We start from the raw sequence: 26,255 nt of genomic DNA on the forward strand, positions 1-26,255 counted from the left end.
TGTGTAACAGCCCCGACAAACAAATTTTTCTGCAGCACCTGTGGAAGAGCCTGTCACTCTAGAATTGGCCTTTATAGCCACTCCAGGCGCTGCTCCACACACCAGTGACCACCTCCAGGCGCTTAACCATTGTCTCTCGAGATAAGGAGGCCAAAGAATAAGAAGTATAAATGGGTGGTTGTTGGTCGGCACAGACTCAGTGTGCCGAAGGGCCTGTTTTAGTGCTGTATCTCTAAATTAAATAAATAAATTTATTTGTCTCATCTATACATTACTAGAATGTACATTAATACCAGATTGGTATGTTCCACTGAGCTGCGCCCCAGTGATTTTTCCAATTCCCAATTGGTGGTGTGTTTTTTTTCCCCGTCTCTATCTCCTATCCTCAATCAATTCCTCTCATTCAATTTTACACATCCCATGAGTTGCCATGCTATCTCATTCATGAGCCCTGGAGGAAATTTACAGTCCAATACAATATTCTCATAATATCTTTAAAGCTGAAATCAAACATTCCCACTTGATTCCAGGCATTAAACATTTTGTTTGTCTTGTGCCTGACGTTTTATCATTTTATAATTAACCCAAATTCAAGTAACGGTGTTGTTTGGCTGGCAGGTTTTGTCAATATTCAGTTAATTTCTCCGCAAAAGAAACTTTCTTTCTTCATACTCAGTTCCTGGTGAACTTAGTTTTTTTAATGAAAATTTGATCAACCACTTAAACTTCAGGTAAATTTTCCCTTTGAGTGCTGGAAATAGCTAATCATCAATTTATTTTATCAATAATTCCAATATATATTTCGGTGGGGAATTAAATGAAAAACAAAACAGCTGTCGGCAGAAAGGGTTAATGTCTCTGCTTGTTTTCAAGGGAGCAGAGCAAAACATTCTCAGATGCATGCAATTGCATCCCTTTACATAACCTTTTTTTTCCAATCAAGGACGAATCAAACAAATTAGAACTGTTTTCCCAAGGCTTGAAGCCCTTTTTAAACATGCACAAGTTTTTTTTTAATCCCGAGGAATAGAAAGCAACAAAAGTCATTCATAACATTATAATTTTAAAGGAAAAACATTCTCATCAGGGAAGACAACATTTTAGATTAAACTCCAATTGTTTCCAAACGTTTTAACATCTTTTTGTAAGAGGTTTCTAACCCAAGGATTTTTTTGGTACAACCAAGATAAATAACCAAACAGAATCATCTCATATATCACAAATTCCAATTCACACCATTAAACATCTAAAGTTCAAAACTGCCAAGTTTTAGATGTGTGAGCCTTATTATCTGGAATTAAAGACCCCCACATACCTTGACATAATAACCAGAAGTTCACTAAGGCCACCAATGAAATTCGAGTTTTCACAACTTAACAGGTTAGTTAACCTTAATAATTCCAACTTCATTCAGACCAACACGTAACTAAACACAAGGCAGAATAGTGTCACCAGGTGAGAAGGGGTCTCGGAGTTACCCCTCAGCCTTTGCCGGGTTTAACCGTAACAGCGTTTAATTTTAGAAACACCCTGTTTTTAGCTCCCCCTTAGTGAATCCTTGTTCACCGCTTTCCAATTGTAAGGCAAATCAGACAGGTTTTCTTATATTTAGACAAGAAAGATGGAAGTTTATTAATCCAATTCGGTTAATGACTACAAATATACGATGCGACCAGGCTAGCATGCATACGCGATAAACACACACGCAAATAGAAACAGAAACAGTAGAAAAGAATAAAGGGGAAAGGTTTGAGGCAATAGATGGATTGTAGTTACAGTCCTTTGAGTTTGATGTTGAGTCTTTGATTGCCGATAAGTCTTGCTGTTCATTGGGGCCCAGTGCACGCTTTAACTTGTTTCGATGTCGGAGTCTTTTCTCTCTTGAGGTTTACGTGTCTTCAGTGGGTCTGTGAGAAAGCGAGAGAGAGCCAGCCAGGAGAGAGGCTGTCTTGTTCCAGGTTCAATTGCAAACTGCAGTCTGAATTCAAACTGTCCTGTGAGCATAATTCAAACCTCCAGGTTGGCCAGTAGGTTCGTCATGTGACTAAGTTTTTCAACAAACGCTCCTGCGTCTTTTGTAGATTCCAAAGCTCTCGGTGGGGGGGGCGGGGCGGTGTAGTGCTGTCTCTTACCCCGACAAGATGTGGATCACCATTGCCCAGCTCAATCTCTGTTAATTGAATCAGTGAGCAATTCTTTTGTCTCTCCAAGCACTGTCTCTTAGTATGCAAATGTATCTGGTGATCTCTTTTTAAACAAGTAATTTCTTTACTCCAGCAACAGTTTAAAATTAATGTTCATATGATGAAATTAATATGCCTCATTCTTGGCAGGTGGGGGTCTTCATGATACCTCCACACCCAGCAGAATGAAATGCAATTTTTTTTAAAAGAGCATTTCATTAAGACTAGAGAGAAGATAAGTACAGGAAAACACACATGCATCTCTCTCATTCATTCAGAAATCATAGTAATTGTTACAGCCTGTCTTTTCTTGGTAGCAGTGCTGCTTTAAACTGCCCTTTTTGGCATCCCAATAAACATGGTTTTTGGGGAAGTTTTTCAGTTTTCACATTTCCATGACCGCCTAGGGTATCTTTGTCCCTGATGAGGTCTGCAGGGCGAGGGTTAGATTTAATTATCCCTTGGTTGGGGTTCTGCTAGGGGGCGGCGGCTGTGGTCGGTTCCACTCTGAACTCTCGAAGCTTTGTTAAGTCATGTAAGGACTTTTCAACTTAGGGGATGGTTGCCTTTTCTCCTGTCTGTGGGGGAGGATTTCTTGCTAATCTTTCCTTTGTCCTCTGGGCATTCCTGCTTGGAGGTCTTTGTCCAGATTCTGCTGCAATGCCCTGCAGCACTTCGACTAGGTGAGGCATCACCCACTTGGTTTCTCTGTCCTCTTGAGGACTTGCTTTCTCTCTGCAGGTTCCTGTAAATGCTGTTAGCAACTTAGGTGGGGTGCTTCTAGTGTCTACATTTACATAGGAGGATGTGGGGTCTAACCTTTCAAATATTCTGGGGTTGGCTGACTGGACAGTAGGGTTTGCATCCAGGATTCCTCCTGGACTTCCTTTAACTGCCCTCTTGGTCCCTTTTTCCCCTATCCTTTTTAACCTTTTGCCTGCTTGTCCCCTTTCTTTCTCGACAGGGGGTCCCTTACAGTTCACCAGCCCTCTGCTGGAGGGTCCTTCAAACACCGATACAGGACTTAGGGGTGCAATTGAGGGTTTCCCCTCAACCTGGCACCTGAGGCAACTCCTACAGTACTGCACCACACCTTTGTGGAGTTTTGGCAAGTCAAACTGCTGCCTTGTGCGAGCTTTGGTATTTCGTATACTGACATGTACAGCCACTGTAGTCTCGTGGACCATTCTTACTATTTCTCTCCAGTACCTCTGCAGCATCACTAATTGGTAACCACTGTCCACTTCTTGCTCTCAGGTCTGTAAGGAGAATGCCATTTCCTCATCAGTACCTCATTCTTTAGATAGTAGCAGTCAGGGACTCCCTCTGCTGTAATTTCAGACTGGGCAGCCTGTGCTAATTCTCTCAGTATTGGGTCGGCTCGCTGATCCTCAGCTAGAGAAGATCCATTTAACTCATTCCCTGGGTCTTCTAACTTTCCAAAGAAAGTCTCAGACAGACAGACCCCATGGTCATCTGCCTGCAGTGCCAAGTCAGTCTCCTCTGGGGGAGCTGGTTTGATCTTGGCCTGATTCACTATACATTAAAGGAAACTGCTGGGAACCGTCTCCTGCCACTGCCCTGTTTCTCTGACCTCCTGCGGTCTCTCTTTCTGTACTGGGGAGGCTACCACCTTCGTCCCGGCCAGATCATTACCTAGGAACAGGTCAACCCCGTCCACAGGAAAACTAGGGACAATCCCTACAGTTACCGGTCCCGAAACTAGGTCATACTCCAAGTGCACCTGGCGTAAAGGAACAGGCTGCCGGTCTCTTTTCCCCCTATCCTTTTCTAACATTTTGCCAGCCTTTTGCCTGCCTGTCCCCTTTCTTTCTCGGCAGGGGTCCCTTACAGTTCACCTCCACTGCCCTCCAATACCATTCACCACCATTCTGGTGTTCACTGCACTCTCTGGGGGAAAGGGCAGGCCTTTTCCCAGTAAAAGGGATCTAGTGGCCCCTGTGTCCCTGAGAATTACTATGGGCTTGCTTACCCCACTCGAGGGGTTTGGGGCTACTCTCCCTTCAGACACAAAACCCTGATAACCTTCAGGAATCCTATTAAATTTTCCTGCACTTGCAGCTGTAAGTTTCCTGGGTCTCACTGCTACTGCAGTTAAAGCCACAGCTTGTTCTGCTGTGCTTTCCATCAGGATCACTTCTCTGTCACTGAGTGGGTGTGCCCTGATTAATCCTACAGATTTTCCCTTTAGTTTCCAGCAGTCAGCTCTTAAATGCCCTGCTTTATTACAATGGAAGCCCACAGGTCTCCGGGTCTCACTCCTCCGTACAGCACCTTCCTTTTTGGCTGGAGGAGGGCCCCCTGAGTCTCCTGCTTATCTTTCGCTCCCAGGACTGCTTAGGCTTTCTATCACCTATCTCCCTTTGTCCTTTTCGGATTTGTGGGGGTGATTAGAAAAGGTTTCCCCCTGGGAAACCAACTTATAAATGAGAGCAAACTCATCAGCCAGTCCTGCGGCTTGCCGTGCTGTCTGAACCTTCTGTTCCTCTACATGTGTCTTTATGGAGAGTCGGAGAGAGTTTTTAAATTCCTCAAGCAAAATTACTTCTCTGAAATTTTCATAGCTGAGCTGCACTTTAAGAGCCCTCAGCCACTGGTCAAAAGCCAGCTGCTTATTTCTCTCAAGCTCCAGGTAAGTTTGATCAGCTTGCTTCTTGAGGGTTCTAAACTTTTGGCGACAGGCTTCAGTACTAACTCATATGTCCCGAGGATAGCATTTTTTGTTAGTTCATAATCTGATGAACTCTCATCTGGCAAAATGGAATAAACTTTTCTGGTTAGCTTGCTTTGTAGCAGGAAAGTCCAATCCTCAGCTGGCCACTTCAATTGCATTGTCAGTTTTTCAAAAGACACAAAAATGCTTCCACATCTCCTTCCTTGAATTTTGGGATCAGTTGGGAAAGTTTTAACAATTCTGTACCCAGCCCTGAATTACACTCATTCATATTGGCCATGCTTTCACTGGGGTTACTCTGTTGCCCCCTAGTTAACTCAAGTTGCCTTAGCTCTCTCTCTTCGCATTCCTTCTGTAAGGCTGTTTCTCTCTTTCTCTCCTCTCTTTTTCTTTTTCCTGTCTCTCTCTTTCTTTCTCCTCTTTTTCTTCATGTTCCTTCTGAAAGGTTCTTTCTTTCTTTCTTGTCTCTCTCTTTCTATTTTTCTTTCCTCATGTTCCTTCTGGAAGGCTCTTTCTTTCTCTCTCTCCTGTGTCTCTTTTTCTTTCTCCTGTCTCTATCTTTCTCTTTCCCTGTCTTCTAATTCAAGCTTCCTCTGTTCCAATTGTATCTTTTCTAGCAATACCTTGTCGGGGTCTACTTCTAACCCTGTTTTGGCTTCTTCAGATTCAAGGGAAAAATGGTTGGCCACTCGTCCTAGGAGTTCAGACATCCTAGCCCCGTACAGTGATCCCACACTGCTCAGCCATTTTCCTCAACTCCTTCATAGACAGTGCTTTTAACTTATCCCACGTTACTTCACCCTGCGTTGGGGAGCCACTAGCTTCCATCGCAGATATGTTATTATTCTGGCACACACAACCACAAGAAAACCTGCATTGAAATCTTTTTTTCTTTTTGATTGGGATCAATTTGGCTTCTCACTTCCAATTTCTCGTTTGTCTATGGGTCAAATCCTAGACGAGCCCCCAAATTTCTGCTACGACCAGGCGAGAAGGGGTCTGGGAGTTCCCTCTCAGCCTTTGCCTGGTTTAACCGTAACAGGATTTAATTTTAGAAACACCTTATTTTGAGCTCCCCCTCAGTGAATCCTTGTTCACCGCTTTCCAATTGTAAGGCAAAGAAATCAGACAGGTTTTTCTTATATTTAGACAAGAAAGATGGAAGTTTATTCATCTTCAACTCTAATTCGGTTAACGACTACGAATATGCAACCTGACCACGCTAGCATGCATATGTGATAAACACACACGCAGATAGAGGCAGAGGAAGTAGAAAAGAATAAAGGGGAAAGGTTTGACACAGTCCTTTGAGTTTGATGTTGAGTCTTTGGTTGCCGGCAAGTCTTGCTGTTCGTTGGGGCCCAGTGCACGCTTTACTTGTTTCGATGTAGGAGTATTTTTTCTCTTGAGGTTTACGTGTCTTCAGTGGGTCCGGAGGCTTGTGAGAAAGAGAGAGAGCCAACCAGGAGAGAGGCTGTCTTGTTCCAGGTTCAATTGCAGACTGCAGTCTGAATTCAAACTGTACTATGAGCATAATTCAAACCTCCAAGTTGGCCAGCATGTTCGTCATGTGACTACGTTTTTTCAACAAACTTTCCTACGTCTTTTGTAGATTCCAAAGCTCGGTGGGGGGGGGGGGGGGGGGGGTGTAGTTCTGTCTCTTACCCTGACAAGATATGGATCACCATTGCCCAGCTCAATCTCTGTTAATTGAATCAGTGAGCAATTCTTTTGTCTCTCCAAGCACTGTCTCTTAGTATGTAAATGTGTCTGGTGATCTCTTTTTAAACAGGTAATTTCTTCACTCCAGCAACAGTTTAAAATTAATGTTCATATGATGGAATTAATATGCCTCATTCTTGGCAAGTAGGGGTCTTCATGACAATCGCGTGTGCTTTTTTTTAAAGAAGATAAGATTATGTTATTTTTCTTGTTCTTTCTTCAGGTGCCTTTCCAAATGACTAATAAAACTGAAGAAAAATAAAACTAAAGAAAAAATTAGTTTTCACAGTTGCAACAAACCTTCAACATTCTTACACCAAAGGAAGTTAAAGAGGGTGGAGCTTTTCACAGCTTATGAGTTCTGAAACATTCACGCCAGTGTTTTAAAGAGACAGCACTGCAACCTTGCAGCCCTTTAACAGTAGGAAAGGGTCTTTCCCCAAATCTTTCCCATATATCCTTTATTTACCCTTTTCCTCCCTTAAATTAATTTTCAATTCCTGATGTTTGCGACTTCACCTCATTTGAAAAAAGTCAGTAAGACAGGTCTTTAATTTAAATTGAAAAAACAGCAATTGCAGTTTTTAAACTGTGGTCCAATTAAAGCAAAGTGTCTTTAAAACATTAAATTGGATTGCTGCCAAACATCTTCAAGGTTGAAGCTTATTTCTTACAAAACAAACTTTTCATTGCCTCTTCACAGTTGCAAAACTAACTTTTAAATAAAAATAAAACCCCACACCAGCATCTTTAATTTAAAATGTAATTCAATTTTATTTTTCCAATTGCAATCTTAAATGGAAATAAGCAGACTCATATTCACACTTTTATACTTCCATGCAACTTAATTTTTTTAAAACAAACATTCAAACAAAAGAAATGCTGCCATTTGCAAATCAGGAACTCACATGCACCATTCACATACACAGAACCTGTGCCATTGTCTTTCTCACAGTAGATTTAACTTTTGCCATGGGCCTTTTAACTTTTTTATTTTCTTCCTAACCCTCTCCTCCCAACTCTGCTTGCCAGCAACCAGACTAGAGATGTGCTGCTGTTTCTGACAAAGTGGTCGGACTCTGGTTATACAGCTCCAAATCTTGGACCTGCTGATAAGCCAGAAGGTTCCTTGCCTTCTGGATTTTTAACTTTTTCTGACCTATCCTACCTTGAATAAACTCTATGACTCTATACAAGATTATGAGGGGCATAGATAGGGTAGATAGGAAGAAACATTTTCCCTTAGTGGAGGTGTCAATAATCAGGGGGCATAGATTTAAGGTAAGGGGCAGGAGGTTTAGAGGGGATTTGAGGAAAACTTTTTTCACCTAGAGGGTGGTTGGAATCTGGAACACACTGCCTGAAGGAGTGGTAGAGGCAGGAACCCTCACAACATTGAAGAAATATTTAGATGAGCACTTGAAACGCCATGGCATACAAGGCTAAGGGCCAAATGCTCGAAAATGGGATTAGAATTGATAGGCTTGATGGCCGACGCGGACATGGTGGGCCTGTTTCTGTGCTGTATAACTCTATGACTTTATGACTTCCCTATATGGCTTCCAGTCACCTATTCAGGCATCCTGCTATTAACTCTTGTACGTCATTGATGGGTAGCTTACCTAATTTCTCTTCGAAGACACGTTTCACGTCTTTATGACTATGCACTATATCTATTCTCTTGTAAGTTTGTTTGATCATTGGTGGGTCTGTTAGGGTTCTCACACTCCAATAAGTTTACACCCCCAAGACACATGTTGGCCGGACTCGCTAATCTCAAGATTCTTTCTCTCAAAAAGGGTTTGCAACCTAGTCACGTCCCATCTGGGTCGCCACCGTAAACTGTAACCTGTAAACTGTAAAGAGTTAACCTCTTACTTACAACAGGTTTGCATGTGCCAAAAGTTCAGTTGTGAAACTATTTTATTGAGACAGTCAGACAAGTTTGTTTTACTGAAACTAAAGCAATAAACTCGGGCAGCAAATTACAACCTAACTATATATTACATAGGTTACAGCAACTATACTAGTCTGCAGTGAGTGTGAAGAAGGGAGTTTGGTAAGTGAATGAATTTTAAGGGTTAATCTTTCAAGACGAGTTTTTGTTTTGTTTACATCTAGCAATTAATTGAAATTCCTGTTTCAGTTAAGAGTTACGTTAGGTTTCTTGCAGTTTTAAACAGGGGTATATTAACACTCTGAGAGTATCTGTCACTAGTTAATTAAGTAGCTAGCATAAACTGGTGTCTGACCTGTAGCAGAGCTGACACTGCATTGTTTTCAGAGTATAAATTCAGGTGACTCTCAGTGCTGCTTGTCTGCATTGAGTACTGCTGGAAGGCACAGAGTGTTAAGAAGGGAGTTTGGTAATTGAGGGAGTTTGGTAAGGAGGGGAACTGTAAATTAAGAAGAAAATAAATTTGAGTGCACAGAATGTAAATTGAGAGTTTGGTGCGTGAGGGAGGGGCTCCATACTTTCTTTCTTCTACCTTTTTTCAGCCTCCAGTGGCTGCCTTGCTCTTTGGTACAGGGAAAGAAGTTGATTGGTGAGTAACTGGTAAGTTATTTTACTTCTCATTGTAATAAAATGTTTTTAAAGTTACGTTATGGCAGGTCAGCTTGGCCAAGTGGAATGTACGTCCTGCAATATGTGGGAAGCCATGGGCGCACCGTGTGTCCTGGACGAACACATTTTCAGGAAGTGTCACGTCTGCAGAAGCTTGAGCTCCGGGTTTCGGAACTCAAGTGGCGGCTGGAGTCACTGTTGTTCATCCACTAAGCAGAGGACTACGTGGATAGCACTTTTAGGGAGGTGGTCACACCACAGGTTAGGAGCATGCAGTCAGAGAGGGAATGGGTGACCACCAGGTAGTCTAACAGAACCTGAGTCTATCTTGCTTGCTAATCGATTTTCCATTTCGGATACTGGTGAGAGCGATGGTTTCTCGGGGGTGTGCAGCCAGAGCCAAGTCTGTGGCAACATGGGTGGCTCAGCTGCACAGGAAAGGAGGAAGAAGAGTGGAAAAGCAATAGTGATGGTGGATTCAATAGTCAGGGGATCAGACAGGCATTTCTGTGGCAGTAAACGTGACTCCAGGATGGTGTGTTGCCTCCCTGGTGCCAGGGTCAAGGATGTCACGGAGCAGCTGCAGGCCATCCTTCTGGAGGAGGGTGAACAGCCAGAGGTCGTGGTCCACATTGGTACCAATGACATAGGTAGGAAGAGGGATGAGGTCCTGAAATCAGATTTTAAGGAGTTAGGAAGGAAATTAAAAAGCAGGACCTACAAAGCAGTAATTTCAGGATTACTCCCAGTGCCACGTGCTAGTGAGCATAGGAATAGGAGGATTGATCGATTGAACATATGGCTGGAGAATTGGTGTAGGAGGGAGGGCATCAGATTTCTGAGGCATTGGAACTGATTCTGGGACAGGTGGGACCTGTACAAGATGGATGGGCTCCACCTTAACAGGACCGGAACTAATATCCGCACAGGGATATTTGCTAGTGCTGTTGTGGAGGGGTTAAATTGGCTTGTCAGGGGATGGGAACCTGAGGGGTAGCTCAAATTGGAAGGAAGTAAAGCTGGTAACAGGAGGTAGAAAAGTAGAAAGTGACATTAGAAGGCAGTGAAACAAAGGCAGGCATCAACCAGGCTTAGAATGCAGAATAATGTCAAGAGGACAAGGTTAAGGGCACTCTACCTGAATGCACGCAGCATTCGCAACAAGGTAGATGATTTAAAGGCCCAAATAGAGGTAAATGGGTACGACCTAATTGCCATAATGGAAATGTGGCTACAGGGTGACCAAGACTTTTCAAGGAGATTTGACATTTAGGAAGGACAGGCAAAAAGGAAAAGAAGGTGTTGCACTGATAATAAGGGATGGGATCAGGACATTAGTAAGGAAGGATCTCGGATCGGAAGAACAAAATGTGGAATTTGTTTGGGTGGAGCTAAGAAACAGCAAGGGGCAGCAAACATTGGTAGGAGTTGTTTATAGCCACGAAACAGTAGTGGTAGTGTGGGGCATGGTATTAATCAGGAGATTAGAGAAGCATGTGGCATGGGTAATGCAGTAATCATGGGTGACTTCAATCTGCATATAGACTGGGAAAACCTAATGAGCACTAATGCTGTGGAGGACACACTCTGGAGTGTGTTAGGGATGGTTTTCTAGAGCAGTATGTTGAGGAACCGACTAGAGAACAGGCTATTTTAGGTCTAGTTTTAAGTAATGAGAAAGGGCTAATTAATAATCTTCTTGTAAAAAAACCTTTAGGGATGAGTGACCATAATATGATAGAATTTTACATTATGTTTGAAAGTGAGGTAGTTCAATCTGAAGCCAGGGTGTTAAATTTGAACAAAGGAAATTATGAAGGTTTGAGGGGCAAGTTGGCTGAGGTGGATTGGGAAAATACATTAAAAGATATAACAGTGCATAGGTAATGGATAGTCTTCAAAGAAATACTACATAGTTTACAGCAACTATACTTTCCTTCAGGGCACAAAAACCCCACAAGTAAAGGCAATCCACCATGGATAACAAAGGAAGTTAAGGATTGTATAAGATTGAAAGAAAAGGCCTATAAAGTTGCCAGAAATAGTAGTAAACCTGAGGATTGGGAAGATTTTAGAATACAGCACAGGAGAACGAAGAAACTGATAAAGAAAAGGAGAATAGAATATGAATGTAAGCTAGCAAAAATTATAAAAACAGACTGTAAAAGCTTCTGTAGATACTGAGTTAGTAGTGGGCGGGTCTATCCTGAACTTGAGTCATAGAACAAAGAACAAAGAAAATTACAGCACAGGAACAGGCCCTTCGGCCCTCCAAGCCTGCGCCGATCCAGATCCTCTATCTAAACATGTCGCCTATTTTCTAAGGGTCTGTATCTCTTTGCTTCCTGCCCATTCATGTATCTGTCTAGATACATCTTAAAAGACGCTATCGTGCCCCCGTCTACCACCTCCGCTGGCAATGCGTTCCAGGCACCCACCACCCTCTGCGTAAAGAACTTTCCACGCATATCCCCCCTAAACTTTTCCCCTCTCACTTTGAACTCGTGACCCCTAGTAATTGAATCCCCCACTCTGGGGAAAAAGCTTCTTGCTATCCACCCTGTCTATACCTCTCATGATTTTGTACACCTCAATCAGGTCCCCCGTCAACCTCCGTCTTTCTAATGAAAATAATCCTAATCTGCTCAACCTCTCTTCATAGCTAGCGCCCTCCATACCAGGCAACATCCTGGTGAACCTCCTCTGCACCCTCTCCAAAGCATCCACATCCTTTTGGTAATGTTGGCGACCAGAACTGCACGCAGTATTCCAAATGTGGCCGAACCAAAGTCTTATACAACTGTAACATGACCTGCCAACCCTTGTACTCAATACCCCGTCCAATGAAGGAAAGCATGCCGTATGCCTTCTTGACCACTCTATTGACCTGCGTTGCCACCTTCAGGGAACAATGGACCTGAACACCCAAATCTCTCTGTACATCAATTTTCCCCAGGACTTTTCCATTTACTTAAATAAAAGCAAAATACTGCGGATGCTGGAAATCTGAAACAAAAACAAGAAATGCTGGATTCACTCAGCAGGTCTGGCAGCATCTGTGGAAAGAGAAGCAGAGTTAACGTTTCGGGTCAGTGACCCTTCTTCGGTTCTTCTCTGGGGGAAAGGTCAGGCTTTTTCCCAGTAAAAGGGATCCAGTTGCCCCTGTGTCCCTGAGAATCTTTGCCCTTGCTTGCCCCACTCGAGGGGTATGGGGTTACTTTCCCTTCAGATACAAAACCCTGATAACCTTCAGGAATCCTATTAACTTTTCCTGCACTGACCATAGTAAGCTTCTCGGGTTGCACTGTTGCTGCAGTTAAAGCCACAAGCTTGTTCTGCTGTGCTTTGCATCATGTCCCCGTCTTCACTGAGCAGGTGTGCCCTAATTAACCATACCGGTTTTCCCTTTAATTTCCAGCAGTCAGATTTTAAATGCCCTGCCTTATTACAATGGAAGCACACAGGTCTCCAGGACTCACTCTTGCTCACAGAACCTTCCTTTTTGGCTGGAGGCATGCCCCCTTGTCCCCTGCTTTCATTTCTTTGCCAGGACTGCCTGGGCTTCTATCACCATCCCACCCTTTGTCCTTTTCAGCTTTGTGGAGGTGATTGGGAAAGGTTCCCCCCTGGGAAACTGACTTATAAATTAAAGCAAACTCACCGTCCAGAACAGCCGCTTGCCGGGCTCCCTGAACCGGCTGCTCCTCTACGTGGGTCTTTATTGAGAGTGGGAGAGAGCTTTTAAATTCCTCTAACAGAATTACTTCTCTGAGAGTCTCATAGCTGAGCTGTATTTTAAGAGCCCTCAACCACTGGTCAAAAGCCAGCTGCTTACTTCTTTCAAACTCCAGATAAGTTTGACTAGCTTGCTTTTTGAGGGTTCGAAACTTTTGGAGGTAGGCTTCGGGTACTAATTCATATGCCCCAAGGATAGCATTTTTGGTCAGTTCATAATTTGCTGAACTGTCATCTGGCAGTGGACGTGGTATACTTGGATTTTCAAAAGGCCGTTGATAAAGTCCCCCTCAGGAGGTTGGTTAGCAAAATTAAAGCACATGAGATAGGAGGTAATATACTGGCATGGATTAAGGATTGGTTAACAGGCAGAAAGCAGACAGTAGGAATAAATGGTTCATTCTCGCGTTGGCAGGCTGTGACTAGTGGGGTACCGCAGGGATCAGTGCTTGGGTCCCAGCTGTTCACAATATCTATCAATGATTTGGATGTGGGGACCAATAGTAGTATTTCCACATTCGCGGATGACACAAAACTAGGTGGGAATGTGTGTTGTGAGGAAGATGCAAAGCGGCTTCAAGGGGATTTGGAAAGACTTAGTAAATGGGCAAGAACGTGGCAGATGGAATATAATGTGGAAAAATGTGCGGTTATCCACTTTGGTAGGAGGAATACCACCTCCAGGCGCGTATCCATTGTCTCTCGAGATAAGGAGGCCCAAAAGAAGGAGGAATAGATGTGCAGAGTATTTCTTAATGGTAAGAGATTAGAAAGTGTAGATGTACAAAGGGACCTGGGTGTCTTTGTCAATACGTTACTGAAAGCTAACATGCAGGTGCACAAGCAATTAAGAAGGTGTTACGACTAAGTGAGAAAGGTGTCTAGGGGTCCCTCTCAGCCTTCACCTGGTCTTATTGTAACAGGGTTTAATTTTAAACACACTGTGTTTTTAGCTCCCCCTTGGTGAATCCTTGTTCACCACTTTCCAATTATAAGGCAAAGAAACCAGCACAAACAGGCTTTCTTAAGTTTAAAGAAGAAAAGTTGAAATTTATTAAACTTAACTCTAATTTGGTTGACGCCTACAGATAAATGGCGTGCTCATGCTAGCATGCATTTGTGATACCAGGAGAGCTCTTCCTGGCCCTGGAGCACTTCTGCCCAAACTGTTCGTACAAATTCAAAAAACTCCGGTTGCCCAACCGGTTAGTCATGTAACTAGCAGGTTTGGCCATGTCTGTTTGTGTATTCGGCCATGTCTGTTTGTGTATTCGGCCATCTTCGCAGTCAACCTGGAATGCGAGCTCCCCCACCTTCAACATCTGGTGATCGAAAGTCCATTGTGGGTTGACTGTGTCAGGGAATGGCTGCTTTGTCCTTCCAAACACTGTCTGTTAATATGCAAATGTCTTTTCCATCCACAGCTGATCTGTTTAACAAGTCCTTTCTTCACTCCAGTAACAGTTTAAAATCAATGTTCATGACAAAATTAATGTGCCTCATTCTTGGCAGGTGGGTGCTTAGCATGACAAAGGCCAATGGTATGTTGGCCTTTATTGCAAGAGGATTTGAGTACAGGAATAATGAACTCTTGCTTCAATTGTATAAAACTTTGGTTAGACCACACCCGGAGTACTGTGTGCAGTTTTGGTCCCCTTACCTTTGGAAGGATATTATTGCCATAAAGGGAGTGCAACAAAGGTACACCAGACTTGTTCCCTGGATGGCGGGACTGTCCTATGAAGAAAGATTGGGGAAACTGGGCCTGGATTCTCTAGAGTTTTGAAGAATGAGAGGTGATCTCATTGAAACCTACAAAATACTTAAAGGGATAGACAGGGTAGATGCAGGTAAGGTGTTTCCCCTGGTTGGGGAGTCTAGAACTAGGGGACACATTTTCAAAATAAGGGGGAAGTCACTTAGGACAGAGATAAGGAGAGATTTCTTTACTCAGAGGGTTGTGAATCTTTGTAATTTTCTACCCCAGAGGGCTGTGGAAGCTCAGTCATTGAGTATGTTTAAAGCATAGATTGACAGATTTCTAAATACAAATGACATAAGGGGATTATGGGAATAGTGTGGGAAAAAGGCATTGAAGTGGATGATCAGCCATGATCGTATTGAATGGCGCAGCAGGCTAGATGGGCTGAATGGCCTACTCCTGCTCCTATGTTCCTATATTAGTCCTGATTGGGGAGTGCACATCTTCTCTTGCACCTTTTAGTCTTCAGTCTTCTCTTTTCTCTTTTTCTTCTTTAGTCATAAAGACCTGTTTCACGTCTTAATGAGTATATACTCATTATATACTATTCTCTTGTAAGTGTGTTTGATCATTGGTGGGTCCTCACACTAATAAGTTTCCACCCCAAGACGGGTTTGGCCAGACTCGCGAATCACTAGATTCTTTATTTCTCTCGAAAAGAGTTCACAACCTTGTCACGTCCCATCTGGGTCGCCACTGTAAACTGTAACCTGTAAACTGTAAAGAATTAACCTCTTACTTACAGCAGGTTTGCATGTGACAAAAGTTCAGTTGTGAAACTACTTTATTGAGGCAGTCAGACAAGTTTAAGTTTTACTGAAACTAAAGTAATAAACTCTGCAGCGATTTACAGCCTAACTATATATTACTTCCTATATTAGTCCTGGAAGGGGAGCACACATCTTCTCTTGCACCTTTTGGTCTTCAGTCCACTCTTTTCTATTTGTCTTGTTTCTAGTTCTCTCCACTGTAACAGACTCGATTGGCGGGGGGGGGTCTATTTTATCCTGTTTCTTCTCCAGTTAATCCTTCCCAGTATCCAGTCATGCTCATCCTTATGGTGATTCACCAGAGCAGAAGGACACGTATCCTGTTACGGCTTCATCATTCATCATCTCGGATTCAGTACATTCCTTCAGTTGCTTATCTGTAGCAGCCGCGAACATTCTGTGTTTTCAGCCTACACACGCAGTCAAAGTCTACAAGGTTTATTGTCTGACATGCCCGATTTGAAGCTTGGCATTACTTCTGGTAATTCCTCTACCTTGATATTAGTTTATAGTATGTCCTACTTCTACATTTTATCTTAGTAAACAAAGACGTTTTATAAGGCACCCTTAATTTCCTACACTTGACACCAGTAAACATTTTCCTCATTTGTAGTCAGAAACAAGGGACGAAAGTAGTATAGTATATTCTATAGATAGTATAGAATTTGGCATGGCACCATCTTATAGCTGCCAGTGTGGGGCATCTGCTCACTTTGTCATCTCGTATTATTTGAATTTTCTTTGAGAACACCGCTACCATGTAATGCTCTAGTTCTATGTATATACTTCATGTCATGTTCATTTACAGAAGCATTAAAAAAAAATTGCCCAACTTCTGCACAAATGTACCTTTCTGCAAGGTATTTAGGACACAAGCAGAGTCATATGCTGTGAAAAATTGCCCCCCTTTCCTCCTCATGCTAAGATATAAAACAAAATATTACCCAGCATATTCTGCCATTTTGTAAACAAACATATTTTTCCTAATAATTCAGGGTTAGTATATGTTTGGGGCTCTTCAAGACCATCTGGATAGTGACAGAAACTTTTACTGTTTTCCTGCAGTTCAAGAATGTGTAGGAATGCCTGGTGGCACATGATTGTGAACCTTTTTCTCTTAAGACAAAGTTCAAAGTTGACAGTGTAATGATATGCGCAGTCCATTCTCTCTCTTTTATAAAATGAATGATTATTCTACATGATTAAATCAGCTTTAGCCCCATGTTTTTAGTGTTGTCTTCTCATTACAAAGTTACAGGGCCAGTGTCAGATTGATATTAACAAAAACATGTTCTGCTGCCTCTTTCTATCTGGGAGCGAAATAACCAAATTCTCATTAAACACTTCATTTTTTACATGCTCTTTTATTATTTCAATGCATTTTCATTCACTTAAAGTTGGAAATTGGTTTTAGCAGATTTTTATTTGTACTTTGGCACCTCAAGGTGTTCTTAACATTACCGAATAGTAACATGGTGCAGCATTTATCTAGATTAAATTTAGAAAGCACAATATATTTAAATAATTCATGGAATTATTATCTTTTTGCAGCTTACGTGGTGTCCAATACTTAAAATTCATAAGGTGACAGATGCATTGCCCCTAATCTTATTTAAAGAAATATAGCTATAGAACATATCTACTCACTCTCAGACAGTATCTGCCTCCTGACCAGAAAATGCATTAATTTGGTTGTCAAAAGCGAAAGCTGTTTAAATTTTTAAAAGGTAATAGATTCTTACATCTTTTTTAGTGCCTCACATTATTTTCTTAGATTCTTTCCTCCCCACTACTTTTTTTTTGTTGGTGGTTTTCTCTTTGCTCTGGAATTGCCTCCCTAATCCTTTTCCTGCCCCTCTCCCTTTCTTCCTTTGAGATGCTCCTTATGTGGCTTGGTTTCAAATTTTGTTTGCTGACGCTCCTATGACATGCTTTGGGGCATTGTATTGCATTAAAGGAGGTATATAAATGTATGTTATTATTACTGGCTACAAGAACTGAAGTAAACCTCCCCTCCAAGTGGCTATTTCTCAGCAGTGAGCCTAGACGGTGAGTGCTGCAGGGTTATTCAATCATTGGAGCCATTCTCCTCCACTACCTTTCCAGCAGGAATGGGGCAGTGGCAAGACCAAAATCATCAACGAACACTTACTATCGTTTTCCCAGATGAGGCTCACCTGCTGCCATTTTAAGTGGGCTCCAGTATAGGTGGCAAGCATTCCTGCCTGAAACAGGGCCTTGCGAATCAGGGTCCTACGTTGTATAGGACTCCAGTGCCATTTTAGTCCGGCAGGGTGCATGACACACCCACTGACCCCAGATGTAAAGTGGCCATCACAGGGATTGCTGGACTCTTTAAAAAAAATAGGTTTGTTGAGGATTTTTTGGCAGTAGGGTGAGCATCATGGTTTTTTCCACGCCTCGCTTAAAATCCTCCCAAACGTTAACTTTCCTGTCATCTGTCTGCTCCACTCCCAAGATCGTTCTGGCCTTCCCTTTTAATCAGTTTGCTGGCAGTTTGGCTCCACAAATGAGCTGCTGGGTTTCCCACCCATGCCTGCTCCCCGAATGGCAAGCTGCCTATCAGCATTCGGATCGTGCTGGCACCTCATTACTTCTGTGCCGATGAGGCTGTCATCAAAATGGCTCAGGTGGGGATGTTAGAGTGAAGAAAAGTTTCTAAAGTGGAGGGACACAGTCAGAGAAAGATGAGGGGGAGAAGTGTGCTGAATTATCAGAAGGAGTGAGTATAAGCCTGCTGAAGAGGGATAAGTACATTGAATTATCTAGACGGCAGGAAAAGCTTGCTGAAGTGAGATGGGGGGGTTTAAATACACTGAATTACGCTGGAACTTTAGTTATCTGTGTGGAATTTAGTTGGGGTTTTACTGGTGGCAGCCTTCCATCTCGTGAAATGGTGGTTTGCGCCTTGGTGGTCAACTCTGTGTTAAACATTGTCTGGAGTGGCTCAGCAGTCCCTGAGTTCTGCCACATTTGGGTTTTGCATAAACCAGCTAAAATGCAATTGAGGATTTTTGTTGAATGTTTCACAGCTTTTGAGTCTTGATCCAGCAGGATAAATAGTTGTTGTTTAGATGTACAGAGCCTGGTAGAATGTAATATCTATACAGCTCTGAGATTTATCTTCAGGTAGAAGTGAACAATAGTGGATGGAAATTCAGGAAAGGAAACCAGCAGCAGTCAGTCTGCCAGCAGCTTTTGAAGAGCGTGTCATTCTTAAAATGGGCAAATGTGGGTCCTCTCCACACATTAAGGATTTAAATACACCAGTTATAAAGCTATCAGACTGAGTAAATGGGGTGGGTTTTAATTATCAGCCAGAATGGCTGGGATTAGGTGTCCTTTATTCTGGTGGATAATAAAGGTTCCACTGTATCAGAGAGATGGTAATGCACACAAGCAATTTGCTTTGGTTTTCAGCTCGCCAGAACTATGACAGTAACTTTTCTTCTGCAGCTTAACTGTGTGGATTTTCTTTTTTAGGCATAGCACGGAGATTTTCCACATAAAGTGGAATTAGCCATTTGGGTCCTCAGATGCTAGTCGACAAAAAACACCTGCAGCCTTTCTCCACACCACCCACAGCCCCCCACACCACCTCTACCCAACCATTTTTATCAAGTCACCTGATCCTGAGTGATTCCATATTCACATTTCACAAATGTACAATTCTTTTTTTTTAACCCATACCCCCAGAAAGTATGCCTGAGTTAAGAAGCAAAATGAGCACATCAACCACCCCAAGTCCATGCGTGCAGGAAAATAAAACACCGTAACGCCCGACAAGAGGAAACGCAAGTGAGGAATTAAGTTGAAGTGGCAATCACTTGCCCAACTCACTATTCTCTGCTCCCCTCCTCCATATGCACAGCTTGTGGCTGAACCTCCTCGCTCGCAATGCGCATGCAGAAAATCTGCCCTGTTATCATGAACCGCACAGTCCTGTATTAGACCGAGCGAAAGGAATGCGCCATCTCCATGACAACAGATGCTTATTGTGTCCATTGTGTCCTGTTCATGGTGCAGAATGCTTCATGGGCCCTGGCACACTAGAATCTCTGGGGCAGATTTCAGATAATGGGTGTAAATGTTAAGAGACAACTGTGAGTGGTGTCTGTACGAACACAGTTGCAGTAAGATTCGTTAGTGCAGCTTTCAGTTTATAGTCCCAAATTTAGGGAAGCTCCATGCAGGAGAGACACACTGAAACTGACAGAAAAAAAAAATTCATGCTGACAACTTCAGAGAGCTGCAGCACTCTTAATATAACTTTAAATGCATGCAATGCAATCTAGAAATAGTTCCCTTTCACATTTCAGCGCATCATCTACATCACTCAGTCACTGTAGGCCTACTTAGTAGATAAAGAGCTGCAATGTAGTTTTCAGATGTCACTAAACCCATGTTGTAAGCTTACTGAGTAGCGAGATCGGAACAGTCTTTCAGTTGAAACATATTTGCACCTATAGGGTGTTATTAAACTGGTATTGCACTGCGACCGCGGTGACTGCAACAACTACCGTGGAATCTCCCTGCTCAGCATAGTGGGGAAAGTCTTCGCTCGAGTCGCTGTAAACAGGCTCCAGAAGCTGACTGAGCGTGTCTACCCTGAGGCACAGTGTGGCTTTCGAGCAGAGAGATCCACCACTGACATGCTGTTCTCCCTTTGTCAGATACAGGAGAAATGCCGTGAACAACAGATGCCCCTCTACATTGCTTTCATTGATCTCACCAAAGCCTTTGACCTCGTCAGCAGACGTGGTCTCTTCAGACTACTAGAAAAGATTGGATGCCCACCAAAGCTACTAAGTATCATCACCTCATTCCATGACAATATGAAAGACACAATTCAACATGGTGGCTCCTCCTCAGAGCCCTTTCCTATCCTGAGTGGCGTGAAACAGGGCTGTGTTCTCGCACCCACACTTTTTGGGATTTTCTTCTCCCTGCTGCTTTCACATGCGTTCAAGTCCTCTGAAGAAGGAATTTTCCTCCACACAAGATCAGGGGGCAGGTTGTTCAACCTTGCCCGTCTAAGAGCGAAGTCCAAAGTACGGAAAGTCCTCATCAGGGAACTCCTCTTTGCTGCTTTAACATCTCACACTGAAGAGTGTCTGCAGAGTCTCATCGACAGGTTTGCGGCTGCCTGCAATGAATTTGGCCTAACCATCAGCCTCAAGAAAACAAACATCATGGGGCAGGATGTCAGAAATGCTCCATCCATCAATATTGGCGACCACGCTCTGGAAGTGGTTCAAGAGTTCACCGACCTAGGCTCAACTATCACCAGTAACCTGTCTCTAGATGCAGAAATCAACAAGCGCATGGGAAAGGCTTCCACTGCTATGTCCAGACTGGCCAAGAGAGTGTGGGAAAATGGCGCACTGACACGGAACACAAAAGTCCGAGTGTATCAGGCCTGTGTCCTCAGTACGTTGCTCTATGGCTGCGAGGCCTGGACAACGTATGTCAGCCAAGAGCGACGTCTCAATTCATTCCATCTTCGCTGCCTCCGGAGAATACTTGGCATCAGGTGGCAGGACCGTATCTCCAACACAGAAGTCCTCGAGGCGGCCAACATCCCCAGCTTGCACACGCTACTGAGTCAGCGGCACTTGAGATGGCTTGGCCATGTGAGCCGCATGGAAGATGGCAGGATCCCCAAAGACACATTGTACAGCGAGCTCGCCACTGGTATCAGACCCACCGGCCGCCCATGTCTCCGCTATAAAGACGTCTGCAAACACGACATGAAATCCTGTGACATTGATCACAAGTCGTGGGAGTCAGTTGCCAGCGTTCGCCAGAGCTGGCGGGCAGCTATAAAGACGGGGCTAAAATGTGGCGAGTCGAAGAGACTTAGTAGTTGGCAGGAAAAAAGACAGAGGCGCAAGGGGAGAGCCAACTGTGCAACAGCCCCGACAAACAAATTTCTCTGCAGCACCTGTGGAAAAGCCTGTCACTCTAGAATTGGCCTTTATAGCCACTCCAGGCGCTGCTCCACACACCACTGACCACCTCCAGGCGCATATCCATTGTCTCTCGAGATAAGGAGGCCCAAAAGAAAGAAAAGAAAGATTGCACTCTTGTAACCTTCGAGTTTGGGGTTTGTCTTTGCACCATATTCTGATCAATATTCTGAGCAGCCAATTTCATAATAGTTCATCATGGGATTATTAATGGATCTGACATGATTGGGAGATAGAGTTTAATTTTAGTCACAAATGTCCTTTGAAATCTGTATTATCAGACACTTGGGTGAATGCAAGTGATGAACAATCTTATTTCTTGTATCTTTATTAGATTAGGCTGAGGGCAAACCATTGATCAATTTTCAATCTGTGGCAAAAGAGATATTTGAAACTGCACCTCTCTTAGTTGCTACCTTTGAAGAAATTTTCTCTCCTTTTGTAGATCTGTCTATAATATTGATGATTTCAGTCTTTCTATCTGTGCGGTGGAATGTCTTGACATCCCTCTTCCCTTCCCTTCCACCAAATTTGTCATGCAATCCATCTCAATGTTGTCAAAAGCAAAATATAAAGAGTATGCCTGACACATATATTTGCTGTAACAAATAAGCGTGATAATTATGGGTCATTAGCATAGCTTCTTTGGTAATGAAGAGTTTTAATTGCTTCTAGTTTCAAGGAATTAGTTAAGCCCTTCCATTATGCAGATTACTGGAGTAATAATTGGTTGCTTCCATATAGCAAGCTATGTGACATCACTGAAGTCAATTAGGTCTTTCACTGCAAGCTTGTCAAGTACATTTCTATGCAATGTCTAGATACCAAGGGTTTCTGAAAGGGAATGATAATGCTATTTTGTGTAGCTTTTAAGATTACTCACAAAAGTCGGACTATATCTCAGTTGTGGTTTTAGAGCTTTCAGCCCAGACATTGAGGGCTTTTTAGAGATTCCGAGTTAATGCTGTGGAGCGGATAGACGCTCAGCAACAAAGCCAATTGGCAAGGGCTGCTTTTATTTTGACGTGGATATTGTGAGAAGCATTGAAGACATTAATGGAGATGGACTGTCCAGCACATGATAAAAGGCTTATAAGGAGAGGTTACTGTCACCGAGATATTAGCCTATGTAAAACCCATAAATGAGACACATTTTGCAACACAAAGGAGAACTGCACCGCCATCGAGGTTAAGCCTGAGTAGAATACAAGCATGTTTCAAAGTTACCAGGAAAAGCAAGGAAGTTATGAGAAATCTCTTTGCAAAGATTTCAAAAGGACTACTGCAAATTGAATAGAAAACAGAATGTAATTGTTACTGTTTTTTTAATTACTTAAAAACTGCGCTATTTTTTCCCTAGAAAATGGATGGAAGAGAATGTGGCTGATATCCTTGGAAATGTCTGTAAAATTCCAGGGGAACCAGCCTTGCCTCAAATTTTTATTTCCTTTTCTGTCCCATAATCATTAGCCACATGCCACATTTATTTATCTCCTGAAACTTTAAAAAGCATTACAAAATGGAGGCGCATTAAGTTGCCTTTGTGTGATTTTTGTAGTAATCATCTCTAATGGAAACTTGCAATTTGCGCCCCCCCTCCTCATACTGTCCTCTGATTATATCCAGGGCAGTGGTTGGGGTACTACCATCATCCTTAGCTTCCCAGCAACTAGAAAAAGAGGAGGAGTAGAAATCTGTCAGGATTGCCTTTTCAAAATGCTATAAGGTTGGTTAGAATAGATAGAGTTCAGCTTTCACAGTCTAGATTAAAGAATCGCCAGTTGGGCATGATACCAGAGGGCTACCAGTGACAGTGCAGTCAGAACCCAGCAACAATTAATGTCTGGAGGATAGTGTGACCGGGGTGGGGGGGGCAGGGGGCGGGAGGGTACTGAGGGGTTGAGGGGAAGCAAGAGAATTGTATGTCGCTTTTTCAAAGACATGTTTTGTTTCTTTCCACTAGTGCCTTGTGTTTGAAGATTCCCCGAATGGAGTTTTAGGCGCAGTGGCAGCAGGAATGCAGGTCGTCCAGATTCCAGATCCACAGCTTGACCCAGAACTGACAAAGCCAGCTACCTTGGTGCTCAAGTCAATGGAGGATTTCAAGCCAGAATTGTTTGGTTTGCCCGCATATGAATAGAGGCTTGAAGCAGTCTCTGGGCACAGAATGAGATTTGTCTCTTTTTCTGTCTCTCTCCTGAGCATGCAATGAAGGAAGACCATTCATGAATACAGTAGGTCTTGCTTACTGAATCCTGCTGTTATTCAAGTTGCATAACCTGTTTGAAACCAAATGGGGGCACTCATGCAACCCTCACACCACCAACAGTAGAACAAAGCTGTGCCTTGGACCTCTCTAGCATCCAAGCCATTATGCTGTTCTGATTTTACATTTCTTTGAGTTAAAACAAAACTAAGGCAGCTGATTTGATTTGCAATGCCATGGGAAACCTGTCGTAAAGTTGGAGCTGTCATTGTAATCTAAAAGAATTGCCACGTATTTATTTTCAGGTGTTTTTATATTGATGCTAGGTCAATGGGGAGCAGCCCTCAAATGGACATCCGTGACACCACTGGTTTTGCCTTTCTTTCATAGTGTGCCATAAGTCCCTATTTGGTTTTCTGGGTGACCAATAGGATAACGGTTAGCAGCTTCTTGGGACTCATGAATATTCAGGACCAGAGGTGCAAAGTTCAGCTCCTTCACATCGGCCAATATCAATCTGCCAGTCATTGTAAAATTCATTGGTATTGGGATTTATTTCCCAGTACTTCTGTCCATGGAAGGAAAATCTCATTACCATACCAACGTTATGGTGTCTTTCACAATTGGGCCTAACGTTATTCCCCATCTTTCAGCTGTGTCAAGCTGACTATCCCATTCTCAGTCAAATCCTAAGTAGAAGAGAGTGAGTTAATTCTAGCCTTGTGGTTTCTGATTTGCTTTGACAGTTCTGTCACAGTCTTTGAAACCATCTGATTGATGGAGTTACCTTATAACTCATTACCTGCCAGCTAATGTCCTTTATTTTTATTGCAGTTTAAAAATATTTTTTATGATATCAACTTGTTATAATACTGAAGCAAAAAGCCGAAAGAGTGAGCAGTAGTCAATGCAAAACAGATCTGCTCAAAAATGATAGAGATTAATCAGCAGATGAAAGTAGTGAGGAGGAAATAATAACCAATGGCTTTAAGTGACCATGTAAACCGCAAGACCAAAATTTGAAGAGAGACACTTGTGATCTGAATCCCAGGATCAGATATCTTTTGATAGTAACCTCCTCTTATATTTTTTTACAATGTACATTTTAACTATTGAGAACAGTCCTATAATTTTTTCTTTGTTTCTCCACCCCCCCCAACCACCTCAGTGCCATGTGTTATGATGCGTGTTTTGACGGTTAGGACACTCTGCATAGTTGTTTTGGGCAGCATCCTCATGAGGAAGGCAAAATTGTGATCTTATTATTTGTTTTTACAGCTGTAGTATCACAGCTCCCACTTTGTGTTCGTCTTGACTTCTTTGCCGATACCACCCCGACCCACGTAGTCAACTGGTGTCACAAGGTGCTTTGTACAGGGTGGGGTGAAAATTACCTCAAAATATATTATAAAAATGATGATTGTGAGATGGACTGCAGGTATATACTGTCCGTGGAGTTCCTCATTGGTTCTGTTCTTGAATGTGGACAGGTTTCACATTGAAACACAACTCAGGGCTCTGTATAATTCTTATCAGTTCCCTACAGATATGGGCCTAGTAACTAATTCTTTGCCCAGTGCTGCTAAATTGAAAGTATCACTCATTCTCCTACAAATAAGATGTTATGAATAGATGACCATGACTCTGTTGGAAAATATATTTCCACTAATTTTGGAAATGTAAAATTGCCATATCAGAGGTATTCAGGTGTTGGAGTAGAGTGAATGGCACTTTTCTCTGCATCTAACTGCACTGAACCCAGTGATGGGTGCCATAAATGAGAAACTCATGATTCCAGCACTAACACTCTCATTTTGAGGAGCATAAATATTCAAACAAAAAACAAATCTGCATGCACATCTGCCATCCTGCTGACCATCCTATTTATATATATATTTATAGTTTGGATTGTAATTGTTGAAATGAACATGTTCCACTCTTATAGGTTTCCTAGGTGTGTCTTTCCATTTGGCGTTCTAGTAACTGTTGTTTGCAATTTTTGCATTTTTTTAGGAATAAATCTCTTTGTGATGCCTGTTTTACTCATTTTGTGTTTATATATCGTGATTGCCTTATCTATTACATTTCAGTGCCTGTGGAAGATATAATTATTAGTGGATTTTGCTTGTTAGAAAGTATCACAAAATGCCTTATTAATGAAATTCCATATAGAGTAAGAATCCAATTTATTGGCTTTGCACCTCAAAAGAATAACATTCGTGTAGTAATAGACCTTAATTCACCTCTTTGAATGAAGCTCTGAGCTGCAATTGTTTAGCTTCCAAGGAGTACTGGAATATATCTCATATGTAAGGACATGAGCAAAAATACCATTTACACTTACAAAATGAAGGCAGAAAGTGTCAGGAAGTCAGTGTGAGAACTTTGTGAATTTATTCAGCAGGCAGTAATTGGTGTATTATGCACAGAAGGAATGAAATTATTCCATGCCATGACTCCTTCAGTCAAAGCAGTGAGTTCCTTCTCCGCAGCCTTCTTATGTCAGCCTGTATTTTTTTTGTTGCAATGCCAGCTCTTGCTTCCTGATTGTGAACCTGGAAGCTGACCTTGTGCCATTTATGGCTTATGCTGGAACTCAGAACCTTCATTACATGAATAGGAATTC

General features: G+C 42.6%; 1 protein-coding gene across 1 annotated transcript in view; it reads left to right on the forward strand.

Moving 5' to 3' along the window:
• The window catches only part of pudp (pseudouridine 5'-phosphatase), a 64,372-nt gene extending 38,712 nt beyond the window's left edge, over positions 1–25,660 (forward strand). Inside the window, exon 4 of the mRNA XM_068033141.1 lies at positions 23,387–25,660. Within this exon, the coding sequence (XP_067889242.1) occupies positions 23,387–23,563 (177 nt within the window). The 3' untranslated portion in view covers positions 23,564–25,660. The remainder of the gene's footprint in view (positions 1–23,386) is intronic.
• Positions 25,661–26,255: the final 595 nt, after the last annotated feature.

The sequence above is a fragment of the Heterodontus francisci genome, chromosome 6 (assembly GCF_036365525.1).
Source record: "Heterodontus francisci isolate sHetFra1 chromosome 6, sHetFra1.hap1, whole genome shotgun sequence".
Lineage (NCBI taxonomy): Eukaryota > Metazoa > Chordata > Chondrichthyes > Heterodontiformes > Heterodontidae > Heterodontus > Heterodontus francisci.